The following is a 26481-nucleotide window of genomic DNA, read 5'->3' on the forward strand; positions in this document are numbered from 1 at the left end:
TTTTGCATTCTTAGAGATGTATCAACTACCAAAACTGAACCAGGAAGAAATAGAAAGCCTGAACAGACCTATAACCACTAAGGAAATTGAAGCAGTCATCAAAAATCTCCCAACAAACAAAAACCCAGGGCCAGACAGCTTCCCATGGGAATTCTACCAAACATTTAAAGAAGAATTATTACCTATTCTTCTGAAACTGTTCCAAAAAATAGAAATGGAAGGAAAACTTCCAAACTTGTTTTATGAGGCCGCCATTACCTTGATCCCCAAACCAGACAAAGACCCCATCAAAAAGGAGAAATACAGACCAATATCCTTGATGAACGTGGATGCAAAAATTCTCACCAAAATACTAGCCAATAGGATCCAACAGTACATTGAAAGGATTATTCATCATGACCAAGTGGGATTTATCCCTGGGCTGCAAGTTTGGCTCAACATCTGCAAATCAATCAATGTGATACAATACATTAATAAAGAAAGAACAAGAACCATATGATCCTCTCAATAGATGCAGAGAAAGCATTTGACAAAGTGCAGCAGCATCCTTTCTCGATCAAGACTCTTCACAGTATAGGGATAGAGGGTACATGCCTCATTATCATAAAAGCCATCTGTGAAAAACCCACAGCGAATATCATTCTCAGTGGGGAAAAACGGAGAGCTTTCCCTCTAAGGTCGGGAACATGGCAGGGATGTTCACTATCACCACTGCTATTCAACATAGTACTAGAAGTCCTAGCCACAGCAATCAGACAACAACAACAAAAAATAAAAGGCATCCGAATCAGCAAAGAAGTCAAACTCTCACTGTTTGCAGATGATATGATACTTTATGTGGAAAACCCAAAAGACTCCACCCCAAAACTGCTAGAACTCATACACGAATTCAGTAAAGTGGCAGGATATAAAATCAATGCCCAGAAATCAGTGGCATTCCTATACACCAATAACAAGACAGAAGAGAGAGAAATTAAGGAGTTGATCCCATTTACAATTGCACCCAAAACCATAAGATACCTAGGAATAAATCTAAGGAAAAAGGCAAAGAATCTGTACTCAGAAAACTATAGAATACTCATGAAAGAAATTGAGGAAGACACAAAGAAATGGAAAAACGTTCCATGCTCATGGATTGGAAGAAAAAATATTGTGAAGATGTCAATGCTACCTAGAGCAATCTACACATTTAATGCAATCCCTACCAAAATACCATCCACTTTTTTCACAGAAATGTAACAAATAATCCTAAAATTTGTATGGAACCAGAAAAGACCCCGAAAAGCCAGAGGAATGTTGAAAAAGAAAAGCAAAGCTGGTGACATCACAATTCCGGACTTCCAGCTCTATTACAAAGCTGTCATCATCAAGACAGTATGGTACTGGCACAAAAACAGACACATAGATCAATGGAACAGAGTAGAGAGCCCAGAAATGGACCCTCAACTCTATGCTCAACTCATCTTTGACAAAGCAGGAAAGAATGTCCAGTGGAAAAAAGACAGTCTCTTCAACAAATGGTGTTGGGACAATTGGACAGCCACATGCAGAAGAATGAAACTGGACTATTTCCTTACACCACACACAAAAATAGACTCAAAATGGTTGAAAGACCTAAATGTGAGAACAGGAGTCCATCAAAATCCTAAAGGAGAACACAGGCAGCAACCTCTTCGATCTCAGCCGCAGCAACTTCTTCCTAGAAACATCGCCAAAGGCAAGGGAAGCAAGAGCAAAAATGAACTATTGGGACTTCATCAAGATAAAAAGCTTTTGCACAGCAAAGGAAACAGCTGACAAAACCAAAAGACAACCAACAGAATGGGAGAAGATACTTGCAAATGATATATCAGATAAAGGGCTAGTATCCAAAATCTATAAAGAACTTATCAAACTCAACACCCAAAGAACAAATGATCCAATCAAGAAATGGGCAGAAAATATGAACAGATATTTTTCCAAAGAAGACATCCAAATGCCCAACAGACACATGAAAAAGTGCTCAACATCGCTCGGCATCAGGGAAATCCAAATCAAAACCTCAATGAGATACCACCTCACACCCGTCAGAATGGCTAAAATTAACAAGTCAGGAAACGACAGATGTTGGCAGGGATGCGGAGAAAGGGGAACCCTCCTACACTGTTGGTGGGAATGCAAGCTGGTGCAGCCACTCTGGAAATGCTGGCTTTCACAGCATTACTCCGTATTCCATTAAAAGTGTGCTAGAATGACAATTTCTCCTTTTCCATGTCTGCAAAGAATCAATGATCTGATTTTAAGCATGTCTACCTTATTTGTCTTTGTATTGTCTTTGTGTTCCTCCTACTCAAGTTATTTTTATTCCTGATTTGCTCATGCACATCCCCACATGAATTTTGAAAAGCAACATTCTTCAATGCATGTTCTGCCCAGTGCAGGCTCCCATTTCTTCAGAAACGTCTTTCCTGTGCTTATAGCCAATTTCTCCAAGAGGAAGTGGAGTTCAGTACTTTTGCAGCTACTCTGGCATTTGGTAAGAGAATAGTTTCCAAGGACCTGAAAAGTTCTTGCCAACTCCTCAGAAGTCCTGTGTTCTTGGATTCCTTGTGTGATCTGATGCAGACCTCACCCATATAAGTTCTCGATGTTTTGCTCTCAGATTTTGATGTGGAACTGTTTTATGCTCACTTCTTTGTGGGCTACACCGGGATTTGATAACTCAAAAACAGACTCTCCAGACCTTCCCAGCTCTGCTTTTTCTCCATCAGTAATTAGCTTCAGGGATCCCTCCATCCCCTACTTCAACCCTGGCTGAGTCACCCCTCTTACCTCATTTGCAATGAGACCCCAAGGAGTCCCAAAGCACATGCAACACACATGTACCACCTCAAGTTAGGAAAGAACATCTAGGGAAGTCATCTCAAAGGAGGAATATTCTAAGAGAATACTTTCATCAGAGCACTTTTCTAATCATAATTAAGTATCCTTTGCTTAGGACATATCTGTTCTTGATTTATATAATATGGTTATGCTTAGAATCAGGGTGCTATTTTTCTTAAAGTGTCTCTCTCTTCAAAAGTCTTTAAAAGACAAAAATGACTAACTACTCCGAGTATTTAAAAAAAACCTTTAAGAGCCAAGTAATATTGGGGAAAGAAGTAAAGCAAGTGTTTTCCTTACTTCAGTACTGGTACCTTAAAAATCGTTTTAGTATTTTTATAATAATGATATTTAGTTCATCAAGTAATGATAAGGAATAAAACAAAAATTTTTCTATCAGGAACTTATAATATTAAACAGAGAAATCAATCAAGGTTTAAAAACAATCTCTTTTCCTTTTCCATGAACTATAACACAGGCAATTTACCAACTCGCCCATGGATTACATGAATCCTAACAGTCTTTTCAGTAAAGAAATTTTCATTTTTTTATTGAATTAAAATCATTTTAATCAAAATCTATTTGAGCTCCATATTGTATTAATTAAAACGAGGGAGACATGGAGGGAGAAAGAAAACAGATGGGAAAGGTAACAGGAAATGGAAAGAAACACACAGAATAAAGAGGAAGTTTGATGAAGGAAACATCACCCCTCTACTCCATCAGCAATATTTCCTGATGTGCCTAGAGCAGTGCTAAAAAGGTGGAAGGGGAGGAAGAAGGGGGGAGTGAAGGCAAGGGAGAAGCCCTCTGGTTTCCATACAAGACGTAGTCCGGGGTTAACTGCTGTTCTCCAACACTCTGCTATCCAAGGGGCAGTCACCCGAAGCCGACCCTGCTGCTCTTTGACATTTTGAACTGCACTGCACAGTTCTCCATAGCGCATCACTAAACCTTCACAGACTCTTCCCCAAATGGAATAATCCCAGCAATAAAATCACACTGGGGGCTGCAGAAGCTCTTGGCAGGCCCAAACTCACATAGGGAATATTTGCCAAGATGCAGATGAACTAGAGCGGGGGGCCAAGGGGCAGGAGGTTTGCCAAATCCAAAGCAATCCAATATGTTTTTACAACAACTATTCTGCAGTATGTCCTGAGTTCAGAGTTTCATGTAGTGAAAAATTGATCATAGTCAAGGGTTACTTTTTAATTGAATGATAATCTGTTTATATTCCTGAAATATACACTAAACGAGAAGCATTCAAGTATAGATAAAGTATGTCATTGGTATCTGTTATAAATTTCAACAAAGACTCAATTTAGTAAAATTAGTAATTAAAACAGTTTTTAAACTGCAAAACTAGTTCAACATATGCCAGCTAATGACATATGAGTCACTGCATTTGGCCTCAGCTCTTTGGGCTGATCGGCTTGATCATAAAGTTAGCTGCTAACTCAAAACTTGTGAAAATAAAACTCCGTAACACTTTCACAAAGTTTAGGGGTTACTCCCACTCATTTGTTAGAGTTGTGTGTGCCTTAACTATTCATTCTGAAAACCAATAGCATTGTATTGACAGGATCTACCTAATTTTCTGCATATGTGCTTGGATATGCACATGTGCATATAATCACTTACCTAATCTCATCTTCTACCTGTGTGGTGTTATAATTTTTCTTTTCCTAGCTCTTTTCCTTTGGTATAGCCAAACGGAGCTCATGTATGCTACTCATAGAATGAATGCTCATGAGATAGTAATCTGAAATTAGCTACATGTAACCCTGGTACCTTGAGCGCCTTGGAATTCCAGTGACTTTTAAATAAAGCTTCTAATGACTATCTTCTGATATATAGCAACTGGATGGTTTAAAATTTTTGATTGAAGCATTTTAATCCCTTTATTGTAAAGTATTTTCGGTAATTATTTTCACAAATGAGACTCCTTGTTTCCCACACTATATCTCACTCCTGAATTCTAACTTCTATTTCCACCTGCTGGCTGGGCATTGCTATTGAGATGTCCCTCAGTCCCCTCAAATTTAGCACATGGAAATATTCACTCAATGCTGTGTCTGATAAGAAACTTCTAGTTCTCATACCAAATGGCTCAGTCTGAAGATCTGAGAGTCACGTGAGGCTTCCCTCTCCTCTTTCCTGTCATTGCTCATCATATCCCTTCAATTCTCCCTCCTAAATGTATCTTGCATTTGTTCCCTTTTCACCATTTTCTCCACCACAGCCTTGGCTCATGCCTTCCTGTGGACCGCTGCAGTAGAGCTGATGGGTCCTCCCGCCTTTGGGATCTGTCTTCCTCAGTTCACCTTCCACAGTGGCCATGCCAACTTTTCTCCCTTTCTATTTGGTTAAAGCTTCTCAACAGCTCTCCCCTTCCAGCCACTAAAAGTCTACCTTTCTTTCCGTGGTTTAAAAAGCCCTTCACATGCTCATTCTAATTCCACACAAGCTCTTGGCTTCCCCCACAGCCCCCTTAGGTCCAGGCCTCCTTACAAGCCACACCCCCTCTCTCTTCAGCTTAAACCACAGTTAAACTCAATAAGTGTTTGTCGAATGCCTATGTCAACAAATGAAATAAAAATACCCAACATGAGTTGTCACGAGTTGCCGAACGATGAGCAGTTAACTCTGCCATCCTAGATGATCCAATTTGTTGATTGCTTGGGACCTTGCTTTTTGCTCATTCTCCCATCTGAAACTAACATTTTGGGTGCTCTTCTGGATATTTCATCCAGCTGTCAAGAGATGGAAGTAACACTATGAGGAAACAGTGCACGGATCAGTGCTCATCCTCAAGTGAGAGGTGAAGTAAGAGAAGAGGATGAGAGTAATGGCCATTATGAGCATTCTGGCCGGTTTGAGGGCTTCATCGGGCTTTGCCAGGTTTCTGGTTTTATGATCCTATAAAACAAAGAGCTGGCTTAATGAATTTGAAAAGAATCCAGATAAAAATGATTTGTGGCTTTTCACTTTAAATCAAAGATCATTACCCAACAATATACATGATCGTACTTTATAAATAAAAGTACATTCATTCAGGGTAGACTCAACGCACAGACTTGAAAATTAAAGCAATCAAATAGAGTTCTAATTTATTTTATGTTACCTGAAGCTTTAAAAGGTATGCACTTAGAGACCATGATACGTATGCACTAGAAAATAGCACATATTTACTAAGTGCATACTGAAGTTCAGTCATATTACACAGAATTTCAGAAAAATCAAAGAATAATGTTTAGGAATCATTTTGTGAACAATGACAGGAATGCCATCTCTGGAAGCAGTCCTTACATAACTGACTCTAAGAAATTGAGGAATACTGTATCATGAAGAGGGTATTCCAAAAGAAGAAAATTTGGGATTTGTGCATTAACTTATTCAGTATACATAGAGCATGCCTCTAGGTCAATGTCTTCAGCTTTTGTCCTGAAAAATAAATGACAGGACTGATGACTTCTATCTATCTGTTTGAGTCAAGTTTTGCTGTGGCAATCAAAACAGCAGCAATAAAGTCAAAAAATATTGTGGCTTTCCACAATAAACATGTATGCCTTGCTCACAGGTCTGTGGATCATCTGTCACTCTTCTGGGCTTAGCTCAACTTCAAGCATGCTGCATGTCACTCTCATTCTGGCTAAGGAGTAGGGGAACTCAAAAGGTCAAGCCACACAACGCGAAGATATTTAAAGCCTCTGCTGGAATGTGGCATGTGCTACATCTGGTCACATCAAATTGGTCAAAACCAGTCTCATGGCCAAGGGAAAAGTCAATGGATCAGGGAAATACACACTACCTATAAGAGATACTGCCAAGTGACGTGGCAAAAAGTGGGTGTGTATAATCCTTTCATAGGAAGTGGAAGAATTAGGAGCAATAATGTACCACAATTCCTCCGATACACTCTTTGAACATCCATCCTATTGTTCTCTCAGTTTTACACAAACACAAGAATCTGCTTTACTTCCTTCTCCCTTCAGCCTCACTTGACTGTGTCTTAATATCACTGTGAGAATAGTTGATGTTACTTCCTAATCTCTCAATCCATTATTCAAGATGCGCAGAGCTCAAGCTTTACCTAATAGTCTCTGCAACTCAAACGGATTATTCCCTTCCCTGAAATGCTGTTGAACTTCTCATCTGCATCTTTCATTTTGGTACTTACTTAACTTTCTAATATATCTTGTGCTTGCCTTTACTTTATATTCCCTTTAAAAGATAGTTTTCCTGGATACACAAGTTTTAATTGCCAACTATTTTTTCTCAGAACTTTGAGTGCTATGTTATTTATTCTGACTTCCATCATTGTTGTTGAGAAGCCTAGCATTCAAGTACTCTCTTTGTCGGTGATGTCTTTCCCCTCTGGTTTCTTTTAAAACTTTCTCTGTATATTGGATATTATACCATTTCAATGCCAAAAGTCTAGAAGTGGATTTATTGTTATTTGTACTGCCCACTAGAAATTGTTCTTCCTATATTTGTAAATTTTATATTTTATCATTTCTAGAAAATTCTCAGTCATTAGCTCCTCAGATATTGTCTCTTCATTCTCACTATCTTCTGGAACTCTAAATACCTGTATGTTAAAACTTTTCTTGCTTTCCTTCAAATCTCTTTAACTTCCTTAACTTTTTTCATTCCTGTACTACCTTCTGGATAATTTCCTCACCTTCTTTTTCCAATGTACAACTTTTTTTTTCAACTATGTTTTAACAACTATTTTACCCACCCATTGAATTCTTAAGTTCCACAATACATTGGTCATTTCTAAAAATTCTCTTTTGTTTCTTTTGAATGGTTTCTTATTTCTTACTCATGTTTGTTATTCCATATGTCTCTTTCTTTAAACATTTTATATTCTATAACTGATTGTTTCAATATTTGAAACTGCTGGGGTTTTAAATTTATTGCTTTTATTTCTGCTCTCACCCAAGTGCGCTTGGTTGATCTTTGATAATGAGCTAATGTTTGGTTGATGTTGGTCTGGGTAAATCCTAAAAATCTAAATTGAGGAGATTTCCTACAGGGTTCATGTTTGTTTTGAATGGTGTTAACAGTGCTCAGCTGTATCCTCTTCGGAGGCAGACATGGAGCCTCAGAACTTGCCACTGACCCAAGGCTTGGTCTAAAAGTTGCAGTGCTGATTTTGTTTACTGTTCCTCATTGCCATCTCAGCATTTTGGTTTTGTTTTGTCTTGTGTTTTCCTCTTATACTTAATTCCCCTCATTTCAAAGACTTCAGAAATACAATAAAAATTGTTTTATGCAGGAGTTATTATTTTCCAACAAGAAGACCTTGCAGAGTATCTAATCTACCACACTGCTAGTAGTGGATGTCTTGGTGATATTTTTTACTCTGGTTTTATAGCTATGCTCCTAAAAGCTGCGCTTGCCAAGAGTTGAGAGTCCCAGATAAATGGAGCATGGCTTAAATTATTTTAAACGTAGAACATCAGAGTTAGAAGGCTTAACTTAGACTCTCTTGCTCAAAATGGGCCCTATATCAGGACTGGTTTGTTTAAATGACTGACAGCTTATGCTAATGAGATCATAGGATTCAGTCCGGTTTGCTCTGCCAACAGGGTGCATATATATATAGATCTATTACCCTGCTGAAAAGATTACTCAAAATATCACTTACTGAATGATAATTTAGTGACAACCTCATGAAGAAAGGCTAACAATAATCATCACAAATACTTAGCTAATATGGCTGAATTATTAAGGCTTTACTATAACTTTATTTATGGTAGAGAGACTATTCAAGTGAACATTGCCATTGTTGGCCTGCTATCATAAGCTTGGAATTCTGATATTTATTATTTAAAAATTTTTTTGAGAACAAATCTTATCTATTAATATAGCTCATTCATTGAATATCACTCTGTCTTTTTTCCCCAAACCCAAAAATCATAGTAAATAGTGAATGGATCAGGTTTTATGAATAAAAAACAAGACAATTTGTAAAAGTGAGAGGTGTTTACAAGCCCATACTGGCATTAAGCACAGTGAATGTTCAGGAAACATCTTGATGAAAACATTAGTTTGGCAAGATAATGAATTATAGCCTATATGAAAAATGATCACATAATTCTAAGAATGTGTCAAAATCAGGGTTTTCTGACAATATTTAAATAAATTATGTTCTGGAGCTCAGAGCTTTATGTGTAACAATGGTGTCTAAAACACAAATAACAGTTACAATGGAAACTAGGAAAATGCCCCAACCCACCTCCACCCCCAACAGAACTAGGTAATCAGTACTTTCAGTAAATAAACTCCCTCCAACTATCCAGAATGATACTGAATTGTGCTATATAGTAAATACTATTTTTACATGAGCTTTTACTATTATCGCTGAAAACATGGGTGCTACTTATCAGGGACTGGAATGAAGGAATGAGTTGATTCAGGCAAGGTTCAATAAAGCACACTTGTGCAAATTTGAAGTTAATATCCAGGGATGAATCGGTTTGCACATCTCTTCTCAGCTCTGTGTGAAGCACTATCTGGAACTTCCTCCCCAGCAGTGTCTCCAAGGAAAGAGTAAATTCATTTACCCTTATTTAAACACATATATTATACCCTGTGCACATTTCAACCATTTCGGTTTCAGTTCAAAAGGCTGGATATTCACACTAGATAAATCAAAGTTAAAACATATTAATTGAAACATGTTTCAATACTTGTCCTTTTCTGCCTTTAGAAACCAATAATGACCCAAAGTTGTTCTTAACTATTATTTGTAATTACTGAGTTCTGAAAATTTTGTATGTGTGCTAATATTTCAAAGATTAGCTTTGAAAAGCCTAAAACAAAGGGATGGTGGTTCAACTTTTTAGCAATTTAAATCTATTTACAAGGCTTAGTATTCATGAAGAAGTCTAGTAAGTTCTTTGAAATCTTGACATTTCTTCTTTCTCTAAAAATTGTATTTTCATGGACTATATATTTAAACTTCAAACAGATTTGTGATGGGCAATCCGTGGCATTTACTTGCACTTAAAAATTCATACTCAATATTTCAATACTAGAAACCAGCATCCATCCTCTTGACAGCAGAACACAAAATATAAGAAAAACTGATCACCCTGATTTTTTGTAAGCTAAGTAAGGCAATTTTTATTTGAAAAGACTCCGAAGCTAGTGAGGAAAAAGTGCCTGAAATGTAAGAAAAGATTTTGAATTTTTTCTTCTCATCTTATACTTGATTCTCTTTGTTGCTTTCTTGGTTTGAAAAATAAGAGAACACATCTACATGTATCTGGAGAATTTAGCTCACCTCTTAAAAGAGAAAGAACTGGCACATTATGTGATCAATAAAGTATTTTCCCTTTCAAATTCCTCTTGAATCCTTATTCTATCAAAGGCTGGAATGAAAGAAAGAATGATGAAAACCCCATCTCTTATGATTTGTGACAGCAATAGCCAGTCATCAAGGGGTAGTTTTTCAAACAGTACTGTTAACGACACAATTAATAATAACACGTAAGAAAATCCGTATCATTCACTTACAAAGTCCTCTGTCCAAATCAAGACTACAAACTATTTTGTATGTCTACGTCGGCATTTCCCAATTAGTAAAACATATACTCTGACAACAAAATTCTACAACAAACTTTCGTAGAAATCTTTCTGATTACGTAGGATCAACCAAAAATCCCTTCCTATAATTGAACTCGCACTAACTCTGCTGTGTTAGAAGCCACTTTCAGGATGTAAGAACCAAGCTGTAATTAATGTTTTCTAATAGGCGTGCAACAAGAATTGAAAGCAAGAAGAAAATTATCCACTTCAAAAAAGGAATATGGTTATAGAGGAAGTAAATGTTTAAAATACTGTGCAACTGTTTTACAGTGACTATTAAACCCAAGGCCATATATTTTCATTATTACTATCTTTCTGTATATTATTTGAAAACATTTAAGTGCACGTGAATAGGTGTTCTCTGTGTATTTGTCAATAAGTGGCTTTTTGTCACTTGCTTCTTGCATTAAAAAACATGCTTATAAAGAGTTTCATCACCTATTCAGTGTAAATCTATATCCCTTCATATGCAAGAACCGTATATGTTTGGATTTTAAGTAAGAGCAAATTGCACTGTATGCTTTGAGGGGAAACAATTCTTACGTGATTTAAAAAAAAATGTTTCCTATCTAATAATACCATAGTCTTCTTTATGTCTCTCTCTGTCCATCCTATAATGAAATAACGACCAAGAATACAACTGTAGGTTTAAAATAAAATGAAACAGAAAAGAAAGAGCAAAAAAGATAGGCTGCTGGTGACAAGACGGTCTCCCCTCATGCCAGTAAGGTTCTAGCTGTGAGCATGCTCAGACACATGGGAGGCACCGAAGTTACTATATCAGAACTCTTTCTGAGGTATAAGGAGGATACATCTAATACTTCAGTTGCTGTAAACCTATTGTTATTTTTCTGGTATTAAACATCTCTTCAGCCTCAGACTGATTGCAATGTTCCTACTACTTCATTTCATCATCCTGATAGACATCAAAGGTAAGGCTGCTACTTTCTCGCTTAAATGAGTGAAATTCCAAAAGAATAGGAAATAGAATATTTCTATTTAGTTCTAGCATATTTATAATAGATTCAATGCAGCGCTTGAGAAACAGACATCCGGTTTACACTGTCTTTGTCATGATCACTAATTGCTTATAGTCCCATCCTAACAACAAATTTTTCATGGAAACTTGCTTTTATGTGTTATTAAAATTGTGGATAAAACATCTTTAAAAAGCAAGGTTGAATATGTCAATTATAATGGAGAAAATAATTTTTAGTATTTGTAACAAAAGTATGACAAATTAATAAATTAAAATTTTGCCTTATGAAACTTCAACCTGTTGAAATATCTTCATAAAATGTATGTAACTGTTAGTTGCTATGTTTCATTGTTAACATAGTTAAACTGGGAACTGCAAAAAAAAAAAAAAAGCCACAGACAAATCTAAATATCAAAAGCTCTCCCTAAGGGCAAACCTATATAAATTAAAATCATTTAAAACAAAAGTATACCTATTTAGATCATTCTCTTTACTGTTCTTAATTTTTAAACATTTTTATTTCAGCCAAACTGCTAATTTTCAAGTTAGTGGCATTTTTCTTGTAAAGCTAAGGAAAAAAATTAATCTTCACCTGGTTTTAAAGAAAGATATAGACTTGTTTTGTTGTGAGCTTGGATACTTGTATCTATAAATCATACCCAAGGCACGTTGGATTTATTATTATTCAAAATGTATCTGTTTAAGTCCATAGTCTTTCTTAAGGAATTTTGATAAACCTCTGAGACTAAAAGTTAGAATTTGAAATTATTTTTATTTTCTGAGAAATTTGTTTTAGGTTTTTAAGGTACTCAATCTTTATTAAATGAATTCAACTGAATATTTTTAATCTCGAAATAAAATACAGTATTTATGAGCAGTTATTTACAAACTTCTAACAAATAAAAGATTTTTTAAATATTAAATTTAGTTTGAATTGGAAATACTAAAATTTTTTTTCAAATTACTTAAGAATATTATTCTAATACACTTAGCATGATTTTTATCTTGGATTTTAATCTCTTTTACATGAAAATGTAAGTTATCTTTTAAGCATGATCTTAACATGTTTCTTAAAGAGAAAGACTATATGAATTCACTTGACATGAAATACAGTTGTAGAAAGTAGTCCATTTCTTTGATTTCAGGTCTTCCTTCAGTTCATACGTCCTTATGCACATTTGTAATATTCAATTTAATATGATTTTTAAGAATAGAAATTAAGAAGTAGTTTCTTGGATTCAAAACACTGTGTAGTGATCATCTGTACCCTTAATTCTTAACTGTAGAGGAATTGCAACTATAGTTAACCAATTTTACTATAGTACTGCTTCTGCTTGTGGTAATGCATTTAATTGATTTTGAAAAACAAAATCTTTGAGATGAAAAGCATCTATTCCTGAAATAATGTTTTAATATTCACCACAACGTAATGGTATTCTCTAAAAAAAAAGGAAAGAAATTTTAAACAGATGATTTTGTTTTTTATTTCTAAGTAAATGCCATATTTCAGATCCACAGTACCAACCTGATAAATATTTCAATTGTAATTCCGTGGAAATTTTCATTTTCTGATTTTACATTTCAAAATTCACATTCTGATTTCGTTCTGATTTTACATACTTTTGATTGCTAATTTAACCCTTTATACTCAAACTTATCTATTTTCAAAGTTAGACATATTAATGCTTTGATATCTTACTCCTATTTATAAAAATAATAATCATTTCCTATGTAACTAGTGAAACTTCTTTTTCACAACAAAATTATAGACAGGTAAAGCAGTTAGGCTATAATAAAGAAAAGTCATTCCAAATTATGTAAGAGCACAGGTTGCTTTTTAAACTTTACATAAATATTTGCGATAGATTCTTAGGCCACAGCTAAACAAAAGGAAAAGTAGACATTATGCTATTATCTTTTCTCTTCTGGCTATGATCACCCTTGAGTGCCTAAGGGATGAATGATATTGACTAACTTAAGCGACAGACATCAACTGATAAGTAAAAATAACATATCTTCTTATAACTTTGTACATGTATCTTATCATCAGTTTATTCACTGGGTATCCTTGTTAACCAGCCTCAAGCCACCTCCTCTCAACAAAAGTTTTTTGTGGACTAATTATGGACAATATGACAAACCAAAAATATGGGCTTCTGTGGGAAATTAAAAGCATGAAGCGCCCAGATTGCTACTTGGTAACTACCAGTTGCTACTTACTCAAATGATTTGGTAACCTTGGAAACGGGGCCTGAACAATATTTTGAAGTGAGCAGTATTTGACTGCCCCCTAATGGACAAGTTCAAAGCTCAGCTTGGATGTTTCCTTTTCTAAGTAATGTCACTTCTAATTGGTTGCAGTGACTTGAGAAAAGGTTTTCCAACTAAATTTTAATTTCACACAATTACATCATGCTGCTGGGAGCTGTGAAAATCAATTATACTGCAGGTCAGTCATACAGAGAGGCTAATGTGGCACCACTAATGAAAAAGAAACTCACCAGCTTGAGGGCTGAAAAGAGCCCATTGGGAGCGAAGAGGGAAAACATCAGAAACCCAGAAGAGAAAGCTATTTGAGATATGTTCTCTCTAAAGGCACTAAGTAAATACATGCTGCAACAGACGGTTATTCATTTGTTCAGCTTATAAATGTGACCAGATATATTAAGAGTTTTAGGGACTCCTACTTGAACTATAAACAAATATGACCAGATATATTAAGAGTTTTAAGAACTCTTACTTGAACTAACAAAACTGGCTGTCACCTGGATTTTAGAGACAAAATTGGTATGCCTTCAAATAAGTCATTTTTGAAAAATGGCACACTTTTATCCTGTAAAATTGTGGCCTGAATAAAATTCAATTAACTAAGAATAGTTTTTGTGCACATAATTATATAATGATAAATGCACAGTGTTTTCTGGAATATTATATATATATATATATATATATATATATATATATATAGTGTTTAAGAACCCAAAGTGGCTTGGTTTACTTGCTTAGTAAATATATAACTTAACATTCATCAGGAAAAAAAAATTAATGTGCTTGTTTTACATGAGACATAGTAGTGGAATTATCTGAAAATAAAAAATATACCTGTCTTCTATGCTTTATTCACACCCATCAATTTCTCACCCCATACTTCCAGTCATTGAGTATGTATGGGAAAAAAATTAAGTTTGCAATAATTTCAACATTGTTAAATACCTCAGGAAAGTATCTTCAAATCAAAATAAAATGATTGATTTCATGCTCCTGTGACTAAATAAACTTTTGAATATGGTAAAATTAGAAAAGAATTGCAGTTGAGGAATTGGCGTTATTGATAAAATGGTAGACCTCTCGTCTTATGTTGCTCCTCCCCTCCACTGTTCTGGCTTCTGTCCTTACCTCTGTTCTTGTTTACGCCTCTCTCTTTTTCCTGGCACCCCCTCCCCATAGCACCCCCAACCCCGCACCCCCACCAGTGCTCCTTTCTTAGATTCGCCTCCCACCACATTTACCCCCTCTTCTCCTCACCTCTGCGCACATCTGTCTCAGATGCCCACCTGGCCTCTCTTGCTGTCGTTTCTCCATCTCAACCTCTCCTTGTGGTCTTTTCCAGGCTTCCCAGCCTCTAAAACCTCTTCTCTCTAGTCTTCCTGCCTCCACTTTTCAATTCTCTTGCTCTTTGAGCTCTTACCTTCTCTAGCTCAAGCTTCCCGCTTTTCACATCTCGTGCTCTCTGATTCCCAAGCCTATTTCTCCACTTTGATTGTTAGCATCCACCTGGTTATTTCCCCCTTGGAATCCATCTGCCCTTCTATTTCCTCCTTCCCTCAAGCATGCCTCACCTCTAATCGCCTCCTGTGGCTCTTGAGCTTCCTCTCCGGGTCTTCACGTACCTGTTGTCCCCCTTTGAGGCCCTGGTCTCCTTGCTGTTATTTGTGGCTAGCTAGCCCCAGTGACTCCTGGCCTGATCAGCAGTCATCCTTTCTGTGGTTCAGATTGCTAGAACATGTGTCCAAACATAAGCAAACTCATACTATGTCTCCTTATAATTTCAACCCCAACATGCACTGGTTTTGTAGGTCCATGGTGATTTCTCGACAATTCTGAAATCCAGAGAGCTCTGAAAACTGAGAGTATGAACTCTTTTGCCTACAAAATGTGGTCAGAATTGACCAGAAGCAACTTAGAGTCTTCACTTATAATTTTACTGCAAAACTTCACACATTGTGATATAGATAAATATTAATGTGTTTGATTATGTGATTTTGCCCCACACGCAGCAGGGAATGTTATGTCATTTATAACATATACATCATATTAACTTTCTAGAATAAAGCAAATTATAAATTCTGAAATAAGTTTCTCCAATGGGTTTCTTTTAAGGTGTTATAGATCTATACTAGCCATCACTCTATTCAGGTTACCACTGTCCCATGCCACATTACTCTCCCCAGTGCTGTATGACTCTTTTCTTTCCCCGGGGAAGTTCTGTGTTATTAGAATAAAGTGTTCAATGAGAAAGAGAGAGAGATCATTTTAACTATTTCTTCCTTTCTGTAATGCCAGTTTACTTTTTAATCAATCTGCTCAAATTTAAAAAAAATATTGGTGATGATATTTTCCACTCCAAGAATTCCAACTGTATTTAAATCTGTCTGCTCTGGTTTTATAAACTTCCATTCTTACCTCATGATACTATTCCTTCCATTATTTCTTTGAGAATTTTAATCATACAGATTTAAACTGATTTTTAAAGCACTATCATCTAATTCCTCACGTATGAATTCTCCCTTTTCTGGAGCCCTGGACATTTTCATAAAGTCGAAGGGACTTTCCTCCTGCACACCTCTCCCTGGGAGGGATCCCATAATTGCCTCGACATAGCCCACTGAAGTGTTGAAATCTGAGCTGTCATTTATGTTCGAATCTCGGGGATTTTACCAGTTCCAAATCTCATGTTCAGTTTGCAAATCACCACTGCTGCTTTCACTGCTGGCATGAGCAGGGCAATATCAAATTCACAACCTTGGGTAGTCAGGCAGAGCCTTTTCATCCCCCATTCATCATCAGGAGCTCAGTCCCAATGCTCACGCTTCCCGTAGGTCCACGCACCTGCTGGCCCGGCCACATTCAGCCCATTTCAGAGAGAAGCTTGGAGCCCAGTCCTAGTGCTCATCCAGTCCCACCTGGGGGGCTAGTTCCTCTCACACCAGCGGCTTTTTCTCTATTCATATTTGTGGAGAGTTCTTTCTGCTAAGAGCTTAATATTTTAATGAAGAAACATAGTAGCAATCGTTTTTGTGTCTATGGAAAATTGTGTTGTGGGGAGCATATTCAGAACTTGCTCACAACAGATCATCTTGATGCAGAAGCTCGGAAAAGAAGGTAGTTTTCATTCTTCAGATTTTGCTTTATCAAAAATTGGACACTGATGGGCACACAAACCAGAGATCTGGAGTAGTAAAGAGAAGTGCCGTATGGATGTAAGGGATCAGGGTAGGGGACGGAGCAGAGTGGCAAGTATGTTCGACTTAGGGTTAGCAAAACTGTGTTCAAGTCACTGCCTTATCCTTCACCAGCCTTTGGCCTTCAGCACGCCAAATAATCTCTTAGCCTCGGTCATAATATTGGTGTAACTGCTGGGTTTCTAGGAACCACTTGTGATGATGTTAAGGGAATAGATTCTAGGACTCCGCCCCCAGTAGAGTCAATAGGTCTAGGCTAGAGCGCAGGACTCTGCACAGTATAGAAGCAAGCCAGGTGATCTTATAAACTTGTCCTCTGGATCACACCTCTGGAAACACTGGTATTACAGTTAGCACATCAAAATATAAGTAGGCTTTTTTTCCTAGAAGAAATGCTAATTCCTTGCTATACTCTGCGCATATCAGGGTGTTAATTGCATTCACTGCATTATTTAACATATTAATTCTACTTAAATTTGTTTTTTAATTTTGAGGATTATAAGAACAAATTAAATATTTAGCAAAGAAATAGCTGAACCTACATTGTCTAATGATCAGTATACAGCCTCTTAGTGGATAGTATGATCCAGAAAAGAATAATTAATGTGCACATTTAACTACAAGGTAGTCTCTACCACTCCCTGTTTTGGAAGAAACTGTTAACCCATGACAAAATGGCTAGGGAGGCATCTCTTCTGATTTAGAGTGAGATCCTGTTTTTCATTCGTCATGTTGTTTTAATTATCCACTTTTTTGCTTGATTATGGTCCAGCCAGTGGACTGGACTAGACGAGTCATTTGCCTGCAGCAGGACAAGAACGCTAATTCAAGCACTCGCCTCGTTCCTCCCCCCTCCCTCGCCCTCCCCTCTCCCCTCCCTCCACCTACCCACCTCTGTCTCTTTCTTATTCACCCTTTTGTCTGAGATTTTCAGGCTCAACCACATAGGCTAAAAATAGTGTATCTTAGGCTAAAAATAGTGTATCTATTATTGTAGATATTTCTACTCTTAATTTTCTTTCATGTAAATTCATGAAATATAAGAAATTCAAAAGATACTGACTTACTTCCATTCTTCTTTTGAGGGCCACTGCAAAAATATTCCCTCAAAAGTCTTAAATTCTGTCTGAAACTGAGATAAGAGAGTCTTTAGGCAAACTTACTTATAGTCAGGAAAGGGATAATACCCCATGCTGAGTGTTGGTGAAAAATTCTCTTCCCTTGTTCAGAAATCATTCCTTTATGGCTGTTTCCTACTTCCCACTTATAAATGCCACTCTTACTGTAACTAATGCTAAAATTATCTACTTGGAAAAATAAGTTGCCCTCACTAGGAACACAGGGTTTTGCAAAGGCGATGTGATTTGTGTCCATTGTATGAGTGAATTGCAAGAATTTTGTAAAAAGCAAAGCATGAGGGAAATATTTATACTGATTCCCAGAAATAGAGCATATACCATAAGTCAGTGTGGGCCACCTTACCTCAACGTACATAGAATCTACCTATTTTTTAGGTAGAAATTAGGAGACCTAACCACCTCTCCCCTTCAGTGGTAGATAACTTGAAGCAAAAATGCCAACATATGGGGCACATGGGTGGCTCAGTTGGTTAAGTGTCTGCCTTCAGCTCACATCATGATCCCAGCGTCCTGGAATCCAGCCCTGCAGCATCCTGGGAGTGCCCTGCATCAGGCTCCCTGCTCAGCAGGGAGTCTGCTTCTCCCTTTCCCTCTGTACTCTCCCTGCTCATTCTCTCTCTCAAATAAATAAATAAATCTTTTTTTAAAAAAAAAATGCCAACATAAAAATAACTATAGTATTGATAGTAGATAAATGAGAAAAGAGAAATGAACATAAAGCTCCTATCTGCACCTAACCCACATTGACGTCCTATCTGACACATGTACACTCAAGTTGGACCTATGCTTCTGACATGGATTATCATGAAGTACCCGTGTACTCCCCACTTCCACATACAGCATTTTAGGTATATGTAGTCTAATTATGGAAACACAGTTACCCCTGAATATGTTACTTAAGTTTAGATAACAATTTTGAGGCATATAGTAAGTGCTAAAAACTGAAAACTTCGCGAGGCATTGGGAGAATCAAAATTGGTAGAATAAGTTCCCTTTCATCAGTGGGACACAATGGGAAAAAGAAAAATATCTATAATAAAATACCATAAATACTACAATAGAGATATGTGTAAGATGCCTTGGTGGGGAGAAAGTTCATATTTTTTTAAGAGTTTATTTATTTGTCAGAGAGAGAGAGCACAAGCTGGGAAGCAGGCAGAACAGGCAGAGGGAGAAGCAGGCTCCCCACTGAGCAGGGAGCCTGATGGAGGGCTCGATCCCAGGACCCCAGGATCATGACCTGAGCCGAAGGCAGACACATAACCCACTGAGCCACCCAGGCAACCCGAGAAAGTTCCTACTCTGGAGAGATTCTGGAGGGGCTCAGGAAAGTTCTCACAGAAATGACTTTTGAAATGGGTATAAAGAGTGAGTATGGACTCTGGGAAACCATCTAAGGGTTTCAGAGGGGAGGGAGTGGGAGGAAGCGGTAGCCCAGTGATGGGTATTAAGGAGGGCACATGTTGTGATGAGCACTGGGTGTTATATGAAAACAATGGTTTGTGGAACACTACCTCAAAAAACTAATGATTTAATGTATGGTGACTAACATAACATAAAAAAAAAAAAGAATGATGAAGTGAAAAAGAGAAAAATTGCATTTTGGATATAGAGAACAGCACAAGCTGAAGCCTCAAAATCTTATTCCCGTAGATGTAGGGCTGCCAGAATACACAATTATAAAAAGTAAAGAACTCTCTGCTGCCTGTGTTTGATCAGACATCACCTTGAATGACTTAATTTGTTCATTTTCAATACTATACTATATGCCATTGATGAACACACCACAATTTTTATGTTTTACTTTTCAAGGACATTTGGGTTGTTTCCAGTGTGAGGCTGTTATGAAGAATGCTTCAGTGAATATTCTTGTCTGAGTCTCTGGTATGCATGTGCATGCACTTCTCTGGGTACATGCCGCCAATTAAAACTGCTGACTCATCAGGTTTTCAAGGCTTCGTGTTTAACGGGTAATGACAGGTGGTTTCCCAAAGCCGCTGCTCCAAGGAACACCCCACAAGTGCATGAGAGTTTGCATAGCCTCACATCCTCTCCAAATAGTGTAGGATTGGTGGTTTTTAAAATTATAGCCATACTGGTAATCTGTAGTGATAGCTTGTAGTTTTAATTTGCATTTCCCTGCATACTAATTAGATTTAATACTTTTTCAAATGTTTTTGGCCATTTGTATATCCACTTTGTTATGTGTCTGTTCAGTTTCTTGTCCGTTTTCTATTTACTGTTCATCTTTTCCTCATTAATTTGTAGGACCTCCCTTTTCCCCCGCCCCATACACACACTCACTGCACACACTCACACACTCACACTCACATACACTCACACTCACATACATTCTAATTACAAACTTTCTGAAACATCTTCTACTCTGTAGCTTGCCTTTACACTTTCTTAATGGTATATTTTTTTCATTTTTTGCAACAGAATTTCTTAATTTTAATATAGTCAAATTCAGCTCTCTTTTCCTTTATGACTAACACTTTTGTTTATTTTCTGGGTTGTTTTTTTTTTTGTATTCTCCTTAAAATCTCTACCCTAAAGTCATAAAGACTTTTCCCTTATTATCTTCCAGAACATCGATTGGATTACCTTTAATATTTAAATATAAGCCACCTAGAAGTACCTATACCCCACTACTGCTCTGCAGTGCCACTTGGTCATAAATCAAACGTTCACATCTGTCTGTCTCTTTCAGAACTTTCTATTCCATTCAATTTGTCTGTTGTTCATCCTTTCCCCCCAGTATTACACTGCATAAATTTTTGTACCCACATGATAAGTCTTAGTTTACAGATAAGTTCTCTTGCCTTGTTCTCTTTCTTCCAGACTAACCTGGCTTTTACTGAGCTTCTAGAAATATATGCCTTTTAGAAACAACCTATCCATTTCTATGCACATATACATAAACACTCCTGGATTTTTATTGTAATTTCTTTGAACCTGTAGATCAATTGGGGGAAGGATTAACTTCTTTAAAATATTAAGTCTCCATTTATTTGCATCTTTAATGTCACTCAATAATTTTATATACTTTACATAAATGTCTTGCAGATTTTTGTTAGATTTATTCCTAAATATAGAACACTGTTGATGCTGTAATAAAAAGTATTTTTTAAACATTTTATTATCTAATTGTTTGTTGCTGACATAGAGAAATGACACTGAATTTCAGAAACCTTGCTAAATTCACTACTACTAGTAATTTTTTTATGTTCACAATCACATCATTCATAAATAATGACAGTGTTATTTCTTTTCTTTCAATATTCAAACCATTGATTTATTTGCCTTGTCTCACTACATTTGCTAGAGTCCTCCAGGACAATGTTGAATAGTTATAGAAATTGTGGACATTGCTGTCCTGTTCCGAATCTCAAAAGGAAAGCCTTCAAAAATCCACCATTAAGCATATTATGTACTATCGGTTTTTACCGATGCCCTTTATTAAATCAAGTTACCTTCTATTTTTAGTTTGCATAGTTATTTTAAAGTCAGAACTTGATAGATACATCTCTGGAGCCCCTGTCGTAAGCAAAGTTAATGATGAATGACAGACTGGGCGAAAATATTTGTAAGTTATAGACCAGAAGGTTAAGCTCTCTAAAGAATTCTGGTAACATTGCCAGATTCAATTTTCTCACACATAGTTCCAAACACTGTGTTCCGGGCCACTGCTATCAGGAATGAAAGTTTCACCAGTCCAGGAGCATAAATAAGTTAGTTTTTTCCATAAAGCTAAGTGTATTCCTTTTAAAGGATTGTCTTTTTTCCCTGGGGATATGTTTTGTGTAATTTTCAATGATAAAATACTATTTTTCTAATAAATCATTATTGTAATACATGGTAACTTAGGGTTTTAAAATTTTTTTTTATTTGAAAAACTAAATATTAGTAACTTGTTGAAGATTCCTCTTAATTCTTTAATTGACTTTATGGTCTGGGAAATCTCTGACCATATGTTTAACAGTGATCTTTAGGGTGTTGACAAAGACAAAGGAGCCAATACATTAAGAAGATAGAGAGGAGATAGGAGCAAGGTGGCAGAGGAGTAGGAGACCTGGATTTCATCTGGTCTCAGGAATTCAGCTGGATAGGGATCAAACCATTCTGAACACCTACAAACTCAACAGGAGATCGAAGAAAAGAATAGCAACAACTCTCTGAACAGAAAAGCGACCACTTTCTGGAAGGTAGGACGTGCGGAGAAGTGAATCCGAGGCGATATTTGGGAGGACAGACAGTGGGGGAGGGGGCCTCGGTCGGCCACTTCTGGCAAATGCTAGAGCCGCAGAGCACAAAATCGGACCTTTTAGAAGTTGGCTCCGCTGAGGGACGTCGCTCCAGTGGCTAAGCGGGGGGTGGAACCCTCGTGGGACAGTGTGGTCTCAGGACCCTCGGGGTCACAGAAAGACCGGGGGTGACTGAGTGCAGCAGAGCTCCCAGGTATCGGAGCGGGGAAGTTGGCTGCAGAGACGGAGCCGAGGCACGGGCTCTCAGCTCGGGGTTGCCATAAACTGTGATTGGTGACAGTCGGGGCACTGCTCCTCCAGCAGGGACCCAACAAGCGGCAGATCTGGGGAGACCCCCCTTCCTCCCCCGGGAGGAGTGGTGCGGGGGCGCACCACAGGGATCGGCTGGGTTTGGAGACTCCACACAGGTCGGGTGCCAGACATAGAAACACGCGGTCACAGGCCAGGTGAGCACGGAGTGCAGCCAGAGACCAGGGAGACGGGAGTGACTGCTTTTCTCTGGGGGCGCACTGAGGAGCGGGGCCCCGAGTTCTTGGCTCCTCTGGGGCGGGGATTGGGAGGCCATTTTCACTCTGGTCCTCCAAAGCTGTACGGAAAGCTTGCAGGGAACAAAAGCTCCCAAGAGCAAACCCGAGCAGATTACTCAGCCTGGACCGACAAGGGCGAGGCAATTCCGCCTCTGGCAAAGACATTTGGGAACCATGGCAACAGGCCCCTCCCCCAGGATATCAGCACGAACAGCCAGCAAGCCAAGACCAAGTTTACTGATCAATGAGAACCGGAGAACTCCAGCGCTAGGGGAATACTGCACATAGAATTCCTGGCTTTTTTACCATGATTCATTAGTCTTTCAAAGTTAATTTTTTTAACTGTTTTTTTTTTAATTTTTCTTTTTCCCTTTTTCAACCAACATTTTATCAATCCCTTTTTTAAAAAAACATTTTTATTTTTCATTTTTAGAGTCATATTCTATCCCTTCATAGTACTTACCTTTATTTTTGGCATATATATATATATATAAGTTGTTCCCTCCTTAAAATTTTGAGATAGTTTCTTCTAACATATCAAAATATACCCTAAATCTCTAGTGTATGGCTTTGTTCTAGTCTCCTGCCTGATCACATTCTCTCCCCTTTTTTTTCTTTCTTCCTTTCTTTTTTTATATCCTCTTCTTTCTTTTTTCAAGCACCTTATCAATTCCTTTTTAAAACTTCTTTATACGTTTCATCCTTACAGTCACATTCCATCCCTTCATTGTATCAACCCTTATTTTGTACATATATAAGTCTTTCTTTCTTTAAAATTTTAGGAGGCACTTTCTACTAACAGACTAAAATACGCCCAAAATCTAGTGTGTGGCACTGATCTGTACACTAGCCTTATCATATTTGATCATATTCTGTTTTTTTTGTTTTGTTCTGTTTTTGTTTGTTTTTATCTTTATCTTTTTCTTTTTCTTCTCTTTCTTTTTTCTTTCTTTCCCTTTCTTTTCCCCTGGTTTCAGGACTTTTCTGATTTGTTTAGAGTATATTCTCTGGGGACGTTGTTAACCTGTTAGCATTTTGTTCTCTCATTCATCTATTCTTCTCTGGACAAAATGACAAGATGAAAAAAAATCACCTCAACAAAAAGAACAAGAGGTAGTACCGTCTGCTAGGGACCTACTCAATACGGACATTAGTATGATGTCAGATCTAGAGTTCAGAATCATGGTTTTAAAGATACTAGCTGGGCTTGAAAAAAGCATGGAAGTTATTAGAGAAACCCTTTCTGGAGAAATAAAAGAACTAAAATCTAACCAAGTCGAAATCCAAAAGGCTATTAATGAGGTGCAATCAAAAATGGGAGCACTAACTGCTAGGATAAATGAGGCAGAAGAGAGAATCAGCGATATAGAAGACCAAATGATGGAAAATAAAGAAACTGAGAAAAAGAGAGATAAACAACTACTGGATCACGAGGGCAGAATTCGAGAGATAAGCGATATGATAAGACAAAACAACATTAGAATAATTGGGATCCCAGAAGAAGAAGAAAAAGGGAGAGGGGCAGAAGGTATGTTGGAGCAAATTATAACAGAGAACTTCCCTAATGTGGGGAAGGAAACAGGCATCAAAATCCAGGAGGCACAGAGAACCCCTCTCAAAATCAATAAAAATAGACCAACACCCTGACATCTAATAGTAAAACTTACAAGTCTCAGAGACAAAGAGAAAATCTTGAAAGCAGCTCGGAAGAAGAGATATGTTACCTATAATGGTAGAAACATTAGACTGGCAACAGACCTATCCACAGAGACCTGGCAGGCCAGAAAGGATGGGCATGATATCGTCAGAGCACTAAATGAGAAAAATATGGAGCCAAGAATACTATATCCAGCTAGGCTGTCATTGAAAATAGAAGGAGAGATAAAAATCTTCCAGAACAAACAAAAACTAAAGGAATTTGCAAACATGAAACCAGCCCTCCAAGAAATATTGAAAGGGGTCCTCTAAGCAAAGAGAGAGCCTAAAAGCAACATAGACCAGAAAGGAACACAGACAATATACAGTAACAGTCAACTTATAGGCAATACAATGGCACTAAATTCATATCTTTCAATAGTTACCCTGAGTGTAAATGGGCTAAATGCCCCAATCAAAAGACAGAGGCTATCAAATTGGTTAAAAAAACAAGACCCATCAATATGCTGTCTGCAAGAAACTCATTTTAGACCCAAAGACACCCCCACATTGAAAGTAAGGGGGTGGAAAACCATTTTTCATGCTAATGGACACCAAAAGAAAGCTGGGGTGGCAATCCTTATATCAGACAAATTAGATTTTATTTTATTATTTTTTAAAGATTTTATTTATTTACTTGAGACAGAATGAGAGAGAGAGCACATGAGAGGGGGGAGGGTCAGAGGGAGAAGCAGACCCTCTGCCAAGCAGGGATCCCGATGCGGGACTCGATCCAGGGACTCCAGGATCATGACCTGAGCTGAAGGCAGTCACTTAACCAACTGAGCCACCCAGGCGCCCGACAAATTAGATTTTAAAACAAAGACTGTAATAAGAGATGAGGAAGGACACTACATCCTCCTTAAAGGGTCTATCCAACAAGAAGATGTAACAATTTTAAATATCTATGCCCCTAACATGGGAGCAGCCAATTATATAAGGCAATTAATAACAAAAGCAAAGAAACACATTGACAACAATACAATAATAGTGGGGGACTTTAACACCCCCCCCCCGACTGAAATGGACAGATCATCTAAGCAAAAGATCAACAAGGAAATAAAGACTTAACTGACACACTGGACCAAATGGACTTCACAGACATATTCAGAACATTCCATCCCAAAGCAACAGAATACACATTCTTCTCTAGTGCCCATGGAACATTCTCCAGAATTGATCACATCCTAGGTCACAAATCAGGTCTCAACCGGTACCAAAAGATTGGGATTATTCCCTGCATATTTTCAGACCACAATGCTTTGAAACTAGAACTCAATCACAACTGGAAAGTCGGAAAGAACTCAAATACATGGAGGCTAAAGAGCATCCCACTAAAGAATGAATGGGTCAACCAGGAAATTAAAGAAGAATTAAAAAAATTCATGGAAACCAATGAAAATGAAAACACAACGGTTCAAAATCTTTGGAATGCAGCAAAGGCAGTCCTAAGAGGAAAGTATATAGCAATACAAGCCTTTCTCAAGAAACAAGAAAGGTCTCAAATACACAACCTAACCCTACACTTAAAGGAGCTAGAGAAAAAAGAGCAAATAAAGCCTAAACCCAGCAGGAGAAGAGAAATAATCAAGGTCAGAGCAGAAATCAATGAAATAGAAACCAAAAGAACAGTAGAACAGATGAACGAAACTAGGAGCTGGTTCTTTAAAAGAATTAACAAGATTGATAAACCCCTGGCCGGACTTATCAAAAAGAAAAGAGAAATGACCCAAATCTACAAAATCATGAATGAAAGAGGAGAGATCACAACCAACACCAAAGAAATACAAACAATTATAAGAACATATTATAAGTAACTATATGCCAGCAAATTAGATAATGTGGAAGAAATGGGTGCATTCCTAGAGATGTATCAACTACCAAAATTGAACCAGGAAGAAATAGAAAACCTGAACAGACCTATAACCACTAAGGAAATTGAAGCAG

The 26481-nt window shown here is 37.4% G+C and overlaps 1 protein-coding gene across 1 annotated transcript in view; it reads left to right on the forward strand.

Moving 5' to 3' along the window:
- The first annotated feature begins 11329 nt into the window (after positions 1-11329).
- The window catches only part of RXFP2 (relaxin family peptide receptor 2), a 64027-nt gene continuing 48875 nt past the window's right edge, over positions 11330-26481 (forward strand). Inside the window, exon 1 of the mRNA XM_028106898.1 lies at positions 11330-11396. Coding sequence (XP_027962699.1) covers positions 11354-11396 — 43 coding nt within the window. The 5' untranslated portion in view covers positions 11330-11353. The remainder of the gene's footprint in view (positions 11397-26481) is intronic.

Source organism: Eumetopias jubatus, unplaced genomic scaffold (genome assembly GCF_037043125.1).
Source record: "Eumetopias jubatus isolate StellerSeaLion01/CBP00866 unplaced genomic scaffold, mEumJub1_p1.0 scaffold_3, whole genome shotgun sequence".
In the NCBI taxonomy this organism is placed as follows: domain Eukaryota; kingdom Metazoa; phylum Chordata; class Mammalia; order Carnivora; family Otariidae; genus Eumetopias; species Eumetopias jubatus.